Below are 14,580 nucleotides of genomic sequence, written 5' to 3'. Positions count from 1 at the left end.
ACGTGCAAGCTTTATTCTTTGGTTTATCCTACGTTAGGTGTTTGTGTATCATTTTTGCTAAGGCAGAGATTGTGAACCAGCGGTAGAGTACGTCAAGAACCACCGAAAAACAGCCATCTTGTCGTCTGGCATTCCAGACCAGCGAACCTTAGTTCTCAGCTCTACTGATTTCTATGTTACTACGTGTAATTTACAATTTAAATAATTACTGGATAAAACAAGTTTTTCTTATATTTAAAAAATTTATTAACCTTCAAAATAAATAAGGTGTTCCATAAAAGTACCAGGGTTCCCAAAGTCTTCCTTCAGAGGAAAAGTTAGGGGACACCTGGCTTAGACAACGAAAAGAAAAGATTAGAACTACTGAACGAAATATCTGGGGAGACAGGCGTAGAAATATCATTTTAAGCACAGAGAAAGTGACCAACGAAAGTGGATCATCAAGAATTTAAAGAAATCAAATATAGCAACATCATAAAAATAGACAGACTTAAATGTCTGGGTGGAAATACAAACATAAAAGTGGAAAACAAGCAATTAAAATCTGAAATGGAAAAGTGACGAGCATACACAAGAGTAAGAAATCTGTACAATATAAACTATTTCTCTAAAGTGTTAAATTTAGGCGGTGTAACACATTGTAAAAATATGGATTACAAACATAGCTTTTATCTGAATGCAAAATGGTATTGTAACATTAGGAAAATACAAATGAGTTTTGCAAAAAATATTTGGTCCAGTGAAGAACAGATATGGCAATTTGATTTTGTAACCAAATGAGTAAATTATTCATTCCGTCCTAAAATAACGTACCAGATCAGGAAAAGGTGTGTAACAATCCACGGAGATCTAAGAAGGAATAAAGGAGAACAAGTTAACAAAGAACCACACATTCTTCCAAAACAGAAAAGCAGACAAATAAAGTGGGTCAGACAGCAAGACAAAAGAAGACATAGAAGAAATGGAGATTGAACAGGGGTCATTTCTTAACAAAGACAACTTGGCATTAGAAGTCAAGCAATTCAAAGATTTAAAGGAAGATAAAACAAACAGAGAAAGAACTGGAGTCAAATGGAAGGGAAAAGAACTCACCATGAGGAAATTATTGTTGGGTGAGGACGAAAGAAAAGAGACCTAAATGATTATTTTGATGGTGTTCTCAGTTGGTCTGAAACGAAATTTTTTTAAAAAAGAAGAATGATAGCAGGTGTTAATACTTTAATAATCTGGAAACTATTCAAAGTAAAATGGATAGCGATTGGGTTTCCATGTTATCGGTGTATTGATTACTGCCACTTTCCATTTTTTTTTCAAAGTCATTTAAGGAAAGTAGTCTTCGGAGAAAGTGCAGCCGTAATAATTTCCTGCATAAGTGCATCGTCGTATACATTAATATCTTAAAGCCTACGATAACTTTGTACCTCGTTTCTTGCGTCTAGTGATAGCAACACTGAGATACGAAGAGCTGTACCTGGCTAGGTTTGGACCGAAGCGCCGGCTGATACTTCCGGCGCATCCGCCTGGGACAGCAAACGCACAGTATCCGCACGAATGCCCTGAAAAGAAGGAGAAACATGTTTGACAGACCTGACTGTATGCAATAAATTAAATTTGTGCCATTGCTAATTTAATTAGCATCAAGACCATCACCTGGATTTGTCCACAAAGCACTAGATCTAATTTTTATCGTGTAAGGGGCTGGCAATAAATAAAAATTGAGAACGGAGACGATAAAGAACAACAGAGAAATGTGACAAGGATGTAGCCTTTCTTAGAATTGTATTTATATTATTGTATTACGAAGATGAAACTCATTAATACTACTCTTTGCAGACAGCTAAATAATTGCTCAAAAGACGGATAACTACCTTCAGTCCCTGAAATGAAATACGAAGGAGTAAGAGCTATCCTCTCAAAATTTCAGCAGAAAGCTGAGGTAGTAATCAGTGAGCCGCAATTTTCTGAACGTCGATAAAACAGGTATCATACATTAATCTGAGATATATGTGTACATAAAAAAGTAAATACTACTAAAGTAAGCGTCAAGTAATGTGGCTCAATAACCTGAACCAAGCATGGCATTCGAAGGAAAACAAGAATAAAATTTTGTAAAGCCAAGGCTACTCCAAAAATGGAAATGCCTCCTGCACATTGACCAATAATGACAAGTAGAAAATAAAATTATCCGCTAAAGTGAAGTACACGTAATGAGATCCGAAATAAGAATTGTGTATTCAGAGATCAAATGAGCTATGACAAAATTAATGACCACTTTTCACTTAATGAGAGTAAAGACATGAAACTATTCATTCAGAGATAAAATGCGCATAAAGTAATTAACGTTCACTTTATGAACCGAGCATAAAATTGAAACGACATACAAATAGAATGGGGAGGGCAGAATAGTTAAAAATGTAATCAAATATAAACGAATAGGAAGGAGAGATACAGGCTGACCGAGATAAAGGTGGCTTTACTAAAGATGTAAAGGGCTGTAAGCCCACTCTATGAAGTGAAAAAGTTTTTCATTGTCAGTATTCAATGATCATCAGAGTCAAAATATACTGAAAACTAGGCAGATCCAAGACGGTACTTTACAATTAACATGCAGAACTACTCTTCTCACGCATATAGCAGAACTTGTGATGCTTTCACCAGTTGCTGGACACGAACCCACACTATGATTCTATACCTACGAATTTCCGTCAGTGCGCTCATAGTGTAGTTTGATCCTATTAGTGATAGTTGGAATTCTTAGATATTTGCTAATTTACGTATTTCACGACGGCACATAATTGTAGATAAAACTACATTCTTGGTGCAGCTCCTGTGCAACATGCCAACCAAGCCGCGAAGTTTTCCATAGGACGGTTAATGACTTGTCATAGGTGTGCAGCGCTGCAAGTACTTCTTTTCACAGTGAAGCAATTCAGTTATCATTCCGTTCGACTACTGGAACATGGAGCAGATAGACTCACCGTATTGATTTTAGAATCATAATGAATGTGGGGGTCGTTATTACAGCGAGTATCCGGCAATGTCATAAACGAACATGTTTCGTTTCCCATTAACGGAGAGCTACTAGCTGACATTTAATCTAATGTCAGCAGCGTTTTTTGCCTTGAGACAACTGCCGAGCGATGTCGGGGCAGACAGATACAGGCAGTATTCTTCTGAGCGTTTTCCCAGGCATTTCTCCCCTAGTCGAACGACAGAATATTTCAGTCTGCCTTTAACACTACCGTCACCTCACGGTGATGTTTAGATTCACCAGGAATCAAACGTCGTTCGGATTTCACGTTAAACTATACGTCACGTATCCGCGGTGGGATTACTGGGATATTTGAGGGGCATAGAAGTCGTCAGCGTGCGATTCTAGACTCACACGAGAAAACATATACTGTAAACATGGCATTTTCATTTCTGCTTATTTCTATTTATCTGTATCATATTCAAGAAACAAACACAGACGATAATATCAGCGAAGACCATTGTTATCAAGCTGTCATATAGTTAGATACTCAAAAACAGTTTCTACATCTGCTTTTGATCAGTGCTATTTTTTACTGGTAGTCTTATTTAAAGATATAACATATTTTACAGTTATCAGCTTTGAGTCTACCGTGACATTAAATTCCATCAGTCATTCCGACTGACCCCAGGACAGGTGTCTCTGGGATATGAAAAGACGTGAAATATATATATTTAATTTAAGTGCAATACAATAAAAGTATTCGACAATATGAAATATTAGAGCATTACAGTGTTAATTTTGATTATAAAATAACTTTAAACCAGATTTTAAGAATTTATGTGATGATGTTCTTCAATGGAATAGAAGGAATCACCAAACACAACGTCCTTTAATTCAATCGTAAATTCCGTTCCATTACTTAAAATATATTTCATATGATCTGCTAGGTTATTGAATGAAAATGTACCCATGTATCTCTCCCTTACCTACTAATGGTCACTCCATGACGACTACATACACATTTCTACTTGCATAAATTTTGTATCCATTGTGTACACCACCTTTTAAGAAAATAAAAATATACCTGAGATCGTTCTTATAACATGCTTGTGTGTTCTGGAAATACTATTTCTTACAGTTCCATTCCCCCAAAAACTGTTTCTGCAACTCATTATTGAATGTAAAATGTAGAATACGTTAATTTCTTCCCTTTTTAATACTGCTGTGTGTACGTTTTTCGGTGAAAATTGTGATGTATATATAGTCCCAAAAAGTAATACTATCGAATCATTGTATTTAATTGTTTCAATTGACTATTTTTGTTGTTTTGGAGGCTACAAATAGAGGTACTGAATTCTATGCACTTAATCTTAGCAAAATGTAATGATAGTGAGACGTCTAGACGCCACTGCTGATGTTTTCAGGTATCTTATTAGTCGTGTTTTCAAAAATAGGGTTCATATTACTTCTTGTTCCAATAATTTTTTATTAAATGCGGCATAGGACAAACCTTGCACCTTCTGACAGTGGATTAACACGTCAGAACCTGATGAGGACTCAGAACAGAACCTTGTGGTACACAGTAAGAAATGGTGATGTAATGGTCACTTATTCTAGTGTTCTACAATGTTTTACCTTTTGCTTGAAGCTATGATTGTCCACACAAGAAAAATATAGCCCCTCTCCACATGAACTGTGCACCTTACCGTTGGCGGGGAGGCTTGCGTGCCTCAGCGATTCCGACAGCTGTACCGTAGGTGCAGCCACAACGGAGGGGTATCTGTTGAGAGGCCAGGCAAACGTGTGATTCCTGAAGAGGGGCAGGAGCCTTTCCAGTAGTTCCAGGGGCAACAGTCTGGATGATTGACTGATCTGGTCTTGTAACACTACCCAAAACACCCCTGCTGTGCTGATACTGCGAAGGGCTGAAAGCAAGGGGAAACTACAGCCGTAATTTTTCCCGAGGGCATGCAGTTTTACCGTATGGTTAAATGATGATGGCGTCCTCTTGGGTGAAATATTCCGGAGGTAAAATAGTCCCCCATTCGTTTCTCCGGGCGGGGACTACTCAAGAGGACGTCGTAATCAGGAGAAAGAAAACTGGCGTTCTACGGATCAGTGTGTGGAATGACAGATCCCTTAATCAGGCAGGTAGGTTAGAAAATTTAAAAAGGGAAATGGGTAGGTTAAAGTTAGATATAGAGGGAATTAGTGAAGTTCGGCGGCGGGAGGAACAAGACTTTTGGTCAGGTGAATACAGGGTTATAAATACAAAATCAAAAAGGGGTAATGCAAGAGTAGGTTTAATAATGAACAAAAAAAGTGGAGCGCTGGTAAGCTACTACGAACAGCATTATTGTAGCCAAGACAGACACGAAGCCCACACCTACAAAAATAGTACAAGGTTATATGTCAATTAGCTCCACGGATGACGAAGGGATTGAAGAAATGTATGATGAGGTAAAAGAAATTATTCAGATAGTCAAGGGAGACGAAAATTTAATAGTCATTGGGGACTGGAATTCGATAGTAGGAAAAGGAAGAGAAGGAAAAGTAGTAAATGAATATGGACTGGGGTTAAGGAATGAAAGAGAAAGCCGCCTGTAGAATTTTGTGCAGAGCATAATTTAATCATAATTAATACTTGCTTTAAGAATGACGAAAGAATGCTGTATTCGTGGAAGAGGCCTTGAGACACTGGAAGGTGGATAATGGTAAGACAGTGATTAAAGAACCAGATTTTGATCTGTGTCGGCTGCATGTGTCTATCTCCACGACGCTGTGCTTTTGAGTTTGAAAGTTATTTATCTAGCCCCGTTAAAATTTCGACATTGTTGCGCAACATTTATTTTGCTATGCGATCATTTTTTATCCATTTTACTCCATTTTTACCTTTGCAAAACCCCAAGAGTGTTTGAAAAGGTTACCCTGACTCAGAAAATTAAGAGCCGGACACACGTTTAAGACCCACGCTGAAATTACTGCTTGCAATAATATGACTGATACAAATGGTTTGAGAGCTTAGCTGCGGATCATAAAGCTGATATTTGATGACGTTAAATATGACATTAACTGGAGCTTGAGGTCTTTACATAAACAAATTTTAATCGAACACATTAATTTATTCAATTAAAAACACAAACATTAAACGCATCTGGATATGAAAGAACTTCAGTTGTAATTACAAATCTGTCCTCCATGAAATACATCAAGTAATCCTGCTGGTTCTCAGAGTTAGTCGAAGATAAAAGCAAACGTACACTTTAGACACAACTGACGTTCAAAAAATAAGTCGCAAGCTTCTAATAAAACAAATGTATTGGCTGTTGGCTGACAGATGGAGAAATGCATGCATCTACTATAGCATACCCTGTATCTGAGACAGATCACAGCAATTATTTGACTAAATACAGACCACTGACTGTCCTATGACGTTGGCGCTGTTAATAATACTCACCGTTAATAATCAGGAACAGATATGCAGAATTCTGCCGGAATGCATGTGTCTCTGAAGCACAGGGCGAGGATCGTGCCTCTGGCGATACGAACACTGGACCTCAGTCAGCTGCTAATATGTGCACCAGATGTGCACAACTGTCTGTCTCAGAATGAACTTCTCTATCCGCCCTCGTCTCAATCACCAGTCGAATTCCTTGATCCACCCTCATCTCCATCTCTAGATGAACTCTTCGACACGCCTCCGCCTCCATCTCCCACTAAATGCACAGGTCTGCCCCTGTCTTCATCTCTGAACGAAGCCCTAGAACCGCCCTCATATCTGTCTCCAGATGAACTCTAAATTCTTTTAGCTGAATTATACAGCCTCCTCTTTTCTTTCCGCCAAACGAGACATGAACACCAATCACTGAATAGCAACATCCAGGCGGCCAATAGCAGCTTGAATTGTTATCTGCTGAAGGCACCCTGCAGAACATATAAGGACGCTGGCCACCCGCTGATAAAGTTCCTCATCCTCGCCACTGCTCGCCCAGTAGGATGGAGGCGAGTCATAAATGCACAGTTGCATCAGCCCCCGGAAAGGCTACCTCCACGGAGAAAAACCTTTTGCTACCTGCCTGGTTGGCTCGGTCTTGCTGTTTTGGTTACGTTGGTCACTGCCTTCCCTGTCCCAGATCCAGTTGGTGCCCTGTCCCCACGCACTCTCAGAAATTACAAAGAAAAAAAAAGACTTGCACCGTGTTAAATGTAGTTCAGATATGAAGTTAGTTACAAGTCAATATGAACAGTCACTGCAGTCCAGTTTGCTTTTATAAAACGTTATCATCTTATTCTCCCCCCCCCACCCCAATTATTTAAGAAGAGTGTGGTTCTCATATTAAATGAAAAAGGGTGTGCTAAATGGATTGCAGCTTTTTACACCTTTATTTTGCATTTTTATGTACCTCTAATCTTACAAACAGTTCAAAATGGCCTTGGTGACCGAAAGCAGACGTGCTGTTAGAAATCAAATTTCAATTGGTGCTGAAATTTCTTTACAATTAATCGGCATAGTTGCCAACATCTTGAGCCATCATGTTCAACGTGTTGGAAAGCACCTTTGAGAAAAGCTAATACATAAAATCACATATTTATGTTCAGTTCTAAATCAGCATTTAGTAATGAAATCATATGAGATTACAGTGATAAATGGCATTCGGTTTTGTTACGGTTCCTCAAAACAGTGAGTTAATTAATACGTAATGTATTTATGCTATGTAAGATGCCCAGAATGGTTTGTTGGAAGTGCCAAAAACCTTTGAGTCGCTTATACTGGAATAATTTTAATTTTAATTTTCCGTCTCCAATTTCAAAAGAGGAGAGAAACTGAATGTCATGACGGCAGCAGAAAGCGCGCTTTCGAGCGGTGTAATCAGCTGGTAGCCGGCTTTGGCGCACTGCAACTAGCTGCGCGCTGCCGTGGTTGGTGGATTAACAAGCAAATAGGGACGGATACGCGGCGGGGCTATTAGCTGGAAGCGCGCTCGCAACGAAGAGGCAGTCCTTGCCGGCGCGGCAGCCTTTGTCGGACGCGGGCGCACCTCGGCGAACCAACCGGCGCAGCCTCCCGTCCCGTGCCGTCACGGCGACCACCCGGCTCCCTGGCTTCTGAATATTAATGAAGGCCGGCCGAGGCTTGTTTTGTGCACCCCGGCAATTTGTCGCCCCTCTTTGAACCGTGAAGAAATGGAGGGAAAAATGGAAGCTAATTGAGTTCGACCTTTGCGACTCCCTTTGTTCGCCTGTTTAATTTTTGTTACTCGAGGAACTGTTAGTTCATTCCGGCGCCAATCTTCTAGTTAAGGCTTTGCTGCGAGCTACGTGAGCGAGGTTATTTAATATTCCCAAAGGAAGCTATTCCTCTTTCGTAGCAGTTGGAGAGCTGGCACCACACCTTAAACGATGTAAACTTCGGACGTTCTGCAAGTGATTTCGAAACTTTCTTAAGTTCCTAGAAGAGTGGTTTTTCTCTCAGCTTATATTCCTGATCTTCAAGTAGCTTCAAATTTGTGAACTCAATACCTTATGAAATCGAAGAAGCTCGCCATATAAAAAAATAGTCACTCCTCAAAAGAGCAGACTGGCGGTCTCTTTGGACGTCCTGTATGTGATACAAAGCTGGTAACAAGCGGTCGTCTGGCACCCCACCAGAGACGTATGGCGTGACAATTCCAGTCGGTTCTACGATATCAGCTTAGTATGAGTAAGAGGTGTCAACCTGAAAACCCTGACAGTGTGGCAGTAATGAAATTGGGCGTTCAAATGAACACACCCTGAAAGTAGTAGAGCGAGTTGTTGGATCAGCGCGGGCTGTTCAACTTGTCTACAAGTAGTAGTCCAGCACTAGAATGCATTTAATCAGGCTCGCAAAAGTGGTCTAGGGGTATAGCCTTTCATTAGTAATCAAAACGTTCGAAACGCTCCACCGCTTAAATATTGAGTAATAACCAGCAATGGCAGCCGAAGACTTCCGGCGTAAGAAGTCATCCTCATTCTCCCAACGGTCTTGTCTTAGGGGTGGTAATTTTCCGTAACGGCGGAAACATCATCAATGATCAACGGCATGAAGCTGCAGGAGGCAATGAAAACAACTGCATTAAAGACACATGACGCCTATCCACAGGACATGTGGTCTGTAATCGAAAAACTGTGATGCGATCTCTCCATTGGCAAATGATTCCGGAAAAGTCTCCCATTCAAATCTACGCAAGGGGCTGCCAAGGGGGAGGTGACCATAGGAAAAAGATTGAACAATGAACGAAACGATAACAATCTACGAGTCTGGACGTGGAATGTCAGAAGCTTGAACGCGATAGGGAAGCTAGTAAGTCCGAAAACGGAAATCAAAGGCTCAGTCTAGATGTAGTAGGGGTAAGTGAAGTGATAGGGGAAGCAGATAAGGGCTCCGGTCAGATGAGTACACGGTAATATCAACAGCAGCAGAAAATGATATAATGGGTGAAGGATTCGTTATGAATAGGAAGATAGGACAGAGAATGTGTTACCGTGAACAGTTCAGTGATGAGATTGTTCTTATCGGAATTGGCAGCAAACCAACTACGATATATATATATATATATATATATATATATATATATATATGTATATATATATATATATACCAACGTCACAAGCTGGCGATGAAGAGACAGAGAAAGCATATGAGGATACTGAGAGCGTAAAACGGTACATAAAGGGAGATGAAAATCTAATAGTCATGGGAGATTGGATTGCAGTTGTAGGGGAAGGAGGAGAAGAAACAGTTACAGGAGAATATGGGCTTGGGACAAGGAAAGAGAGAAGACTAATTGAGTTCAGTGATAAATATCAGCGAGTAATAGGGAATACTCTGTTCAAAAATCACAAGAGCAGGAGGTATATTTGTAAAAGGGTGGGTGATACGGGAAGATTTTAGTTAGATTACATTATGGTCAGACAGTGATTCCGAAACCAGGTACTGGACTGGACTGTAAGGTGTATCCATGAGCAGATGTAGACTCAGATGATAATCTATTACTAATGAAGAGTAGGATGAAGTTTAAGAGATTACTCAGCAAAAATCAATAGGCAAAGAAGTGGAATAAGAAAGTACTAATGAATGATGACGTACATTTCAAATTCTCTAATGCTATAGATACAATAATAAGGAATAGCTCAGTAGCCAGTACAGTAGAAGAGGAGTGGACAATCTCTAAAAAGAGCGATCACAGAGGTTGAAAGAAAAACCTAGGTACAAAGATGGTAACTGCGAAGAAACCGTGGATAACAGAAGAAATACTTCATTTGATCGATGAAAGAAACGAATACAAAAATGGTCAAGGGAATACAGAAATACAAGTCGCGGAGGAATGAAGTATATAGGAAGTGCAGTGAAGCCAAGACGAAATGGCTACATGAAAAATGTGAAGGAATCGAAAAAGAAATAATTTTAACAAACCATTTTGGAACGGCTATAAAAAAAATTAAAAATATTTTTTTTTTAAATTCAGTCTTGATCGCAACACGCATGCTATAAGAATAAATAATTGCCGGAAGGACTGACTCAGCATACAGGAAAGTCAAAACTGCCTTCGGTGAAATTAAAAGCAGGGCTGGTAATATTAAGAGTGCAACGGGAATTCTAATTTAAATGAAGAAGAGCGAGCGGATAGGAGGAAATAGTACATAAAAATCCTCTCTGAGTGGGAAGATTTGTCTAATGTGATGGAAGAAGAAACAGCAGTCAATTTTAAAGAGCTAGTACAATGTGTCGTTACGAGAGCTATGGAGGACTTAAGATAAAATAAAGCAGAAGGGATAGATAGCATTCCACCAGAATTTCTAAAATTCATTGTCGACGTGGAAACAAAAAGGCTATTCACCTTGGTGTGTAGAATGTATTGATCTAACGACATACCATCTGACATTCGGAAAAATATCATCCACGCAATTCCGAAGCCTGCAAGACCTGACAAGTGCGAGAATTACTGCAGTCGCAGCTTAACAGCTCATTCATTCACGTTTCTGACGAGAATAATTCGCAGAAGAGTAGAAAAGAAAATTTAGGATGTGTTAGATGATGATCAGTTCGTATTTAGAAAAGATAAAGGCACTAGAGAGGCAATTCTGACGTTACAGTTGATAATGGAAGCAAGACTAAAGAAACATCAAGACTCGACAATGTAAAATGGTGCAAGATGTTCGAAATTATGACAACAATAGGGGTGAGCCACAGGGAGAGACGGGTAGTATACAAGAACAATGCGTACAAGTGCCAAGAGGGAATAATAAGAGAGGACGACCAAGAAGGAAGTGCTCGGATCATAGTGGGTGCAAGACATGGACGTAGACTTGCGCCTTTACTGTTCAAATTGTACAACGGAGAAGCAATCTGTACATCGAAGAAATAAAAGGTTCAGTTGTGGAACTGAAATTCATCGTGAACGGGTATCATGACTGGTTTCACTGATGACAATTCTGTCCTGAGTGAAAGTAAAGAAGAATTATATGATCTGCTGATTGAAATGAACAATATAATGAGTACAGAATATGGACTGCAAGTAAATCGAAGAAAGACGAAAGTAACGAGAAATAGCAGGAATGAGAACAGCGAGAAATTTAACTTCAGTACTGATGGTCGCGAAGTAGATGGAGTTAAGGATTTCTACCACCTACGCAGCAAAATAATCGATGACAGACGGAGCAAAGAGGACATCAAAAGGAGACTGGCACTGGCAAAAAAGGCATTCCTGGCTAAAGCAACTCAACTTGTATAAAAAATAGACATCAATTTGAGGAAGAATTTCTGGTGTTCGGAGCACAGTATTGTATGATAGTGAAAGATGCACTGTGCGGCAACCGGAACAGAAGAGAGTATAAGCAGTTCAAATGTGGTGCTACAGACGAATGTTGAAAATTAGGTGGACTGAGAAGCTAAGGAAAGAGGACGTTCTGCACAGAATCGGAGAGGAAAGGAATTCTGCGCAGAATCGGGGAGGACAGGGATATGTGGACAACACTGACAAGGAGAAATTACAAATGGTTCAAATGGCTCTGAGCACTATGGGACGTAACATCTATGGTTATGTCCCAAAGAACTTAGAACTACTTGAACCTAACTAACCTAAGGACATCACACACATCCATGCCCGAGGCAGGATTCGAACCTGCGACCGTAGCGGTCACGCGGTTCCAAACTGAAGCGCCAGAACCGCACGGCCACACCGGCCGGCGAGAAATTACAGGATGGTAGGACATTTGTTAAGACATCAGCAAATGATTTCCGTGGCACTCTAGGGAGTTGTAGAGAGCAAAACCTGTAAGGGAAGACAGAGATTGAAATATATCCAGAAGATTATTGAGGACGTATCCAGAATGAGATTTTCACTCGGTAGCGGAGTGTTTGCTGACATGAAATTTCCTGCTACGTTGAAACTGTGTGCCGGCCGCGCGGGTAAGCCGAGTGGTCTAAGGCGCTGCAGTCATGGACCGTGTGGCTTGTCCCGGCGAAGTTTCGAGTCCTCTTTCAGACATGGGTGTGTGTGTTTGTCCTTAGGATAATTTAGATTAAGTAGTATGTATGCTTAGGGACTGATGACCTTAGCAGTTAAGTCCCATCAGATTTCACACACATTCGAACATTTAAAACTGGTATGCCGGACCTGGATTCCAACTCGTGACCTTTGCCTTTCATGGGCAAGTGCTCTACCAACTCTTCTTCTTTCTTTTTTTTTTGTTGATCTCATTTTATTCATTGAATTTGTTTGGAGTGGGCGTCTGATGACACCCGTTTAGGTTCTTCGTCGGTCCATTCACTCAGTTCTTTATTACAGACAGTAACTAACTCTCTGACGGAACACGCTGAGCTACTGTGCCGTCGGCCAACTTAGCTACCCAAGCATGACTCACGACCCGTCATCAGAGCTTCAATTCTGCCAGTACCTCGTCCCCTACCTTCCAAACTTCACCTTCGCAGAAGAGCTTCTGTGAAGTTTGGAAGCTAGGAGATAGGAACTGGCAGAACTGAACCTGTGAGTATGGGACGTCAGCCGTGCTTGGGTAGCAGGGTTGGTAGAGCAATTGCGCGCGAAAGGCAAAGGTCCCGCGTTCGAGTGCTGGTCCGGCACACAGTTATAAACTGTCAGGAAGTTTCATTGAGAACGTAGGTTGTAAGTGCTACCCTGAGATGAAGAGGTCGGCAGAGGAGACTAATTGTTGGTGGGCCGCGTCAAACCAGAAGACTGAGTGCGGTATAAAAAGAAAAGAAAAGTTTCCTAAGTTTCCTAGCCGGAAGGGGCCGGAGACGAATGTCACACGTGTCATTTTCGGCCGATTGAACTCGATAGGAAACCTACATGAAGGACTGTCAGTCACAAATTAAATAGTATCCATTTATATCATGTGATCGGCTACACCATTATTTCTTATCCTGCCTGATTAATGTTGTTGTTATGATTTCGCGCAGACTTGCTTAGGCTGCAGACGTTCAGCTCATGGCTGGTAGTGTATTTTCTTCTGGTTATGTTTTAACTAAAAATTACGTTTTTACACTGAAGGCCGGCCGGTGTGGCCGTGCGGTTAAAAGCGCTTCAGTCTGGAACCGCGTGACCGCTACGGTCGCAGGTTCGAATCCTGCCTCGGGTATGGATGTGTGTGATGTCCTTAGGTTAGTTAGGTTTAATTAGTTCTAAGTTTTAGGCGACTGATGACCTCAGAAGTTGAGTCGCATAGTGCTCAGAGCCATTTGAACCATTTTTTTTTTACACTGAAGATGACTGACAGCTACTCGAAATTAGATCGAAATTAATTCGCTGACTACGAATAACTTGGCGTGAACTGTATTAGGTGCAAATGTTCTACCTGTTTGTGACATGTGAAAATTTGTGCCCGGTAGGGACATAAACAATGATTTCACGCAATAGGTGATGGCCGGTCCGGCACAAATTTTCATTTGTCACCACCGAGTGAACATCTGCATCTAACACAGCTCACAACATGCTATTTGCTGTCAGCGAATTCATTTCGATATGAAAATTACCCTCTCTGCATAAGCTGTTCCTGAAAACTGTAGACGTTACTAAGGTTTTTCTTAGTCGCCCTCCAAGTTTTTAGAGTCCTTCTATGTCTCTTCATTGAAGTGCTACAGACGTCTTGTTTTACCATTAGGTGTCCATATGGTTGAGAGTTTACTGGGAAGGTAATGTTTTCAAATTACGTTAAAAAACGACGTTACCTGGCGCAATCGTAGAGTTTTTCTATCCGGAAAAAGAGTTTGCAGTTTTGACCTTCCGCACATACCCCTTCTTTTACATTGGGCCCAAGAACTTTCATCTTTTCTTTTCACTCTTACTTCCCTCTTACTTCCGTAACATGTACTCATTTCAGAAAATCCTCGTTCTTTAGCGAAAGTGCTGTTCTCGATAGCCATCGATAGAGACAATTTTCTTCCCTAGTAAAATATTCTTGATGCTGTTTTATCAGATAATGACATTACTATTAAAAAAGTGGTTCTTGTGGGTGATGCAGAATGTTTACAACGTACCGCAGCAATCGGCCGCAATTTGGTTTCGGTTTACCTTACCTAAAAAGCGTCACTATCGGTTTCTAATCCACATTTTCGTCGTCAAAAG

General features: G+C 40.6%; 1 protein-coding gene across 1 annotated transcript in view; it reads right to left on the bottom strand.

Moving 5' to 3' along the window:
* The window catches only part of LOC126481900 (dopamine receptor 2-like), a 610,866-nt gene that overhangs the window by 27,472 nt on the left and 568,814 nt on the right, over nucleotides 1-14,580 (bottom strand). Inside the window, exon 2 of the mRNA XM_050105858.1 lies at nucleotides 1,472-1,556. Within this exon, the coding sequence (XP_049961815.1) occupies nucleotides 1,472-1,556 (85 nt within the window). The remainder of the gene's footprint in view (nucleotides 1-1,471; nucleotides 1,557-14,580) is intronic.

This window comes from Schistocerca serialis, chromosome 5 (assembly GCF_023864345.2).
Source record: "Schistocerca serialis cubense isolate TAMUIC-IGC-003099 chromosome 5, iqSchSeri2.2, whole genome shotgun sequence".
NCBI classification, from domain to species: domain Eukaryota; kingdom Metazoa; phylum Arthropoda; class Insecta; order Orthoptera; family Acrididae; genus Schistocerca; species Schistocerca serialis.
The sequence above is the reverse complement of the archived record's forward strand: the minus strand, read 5'-3'. Positions and strand labels throughout refer to the sequence as shown.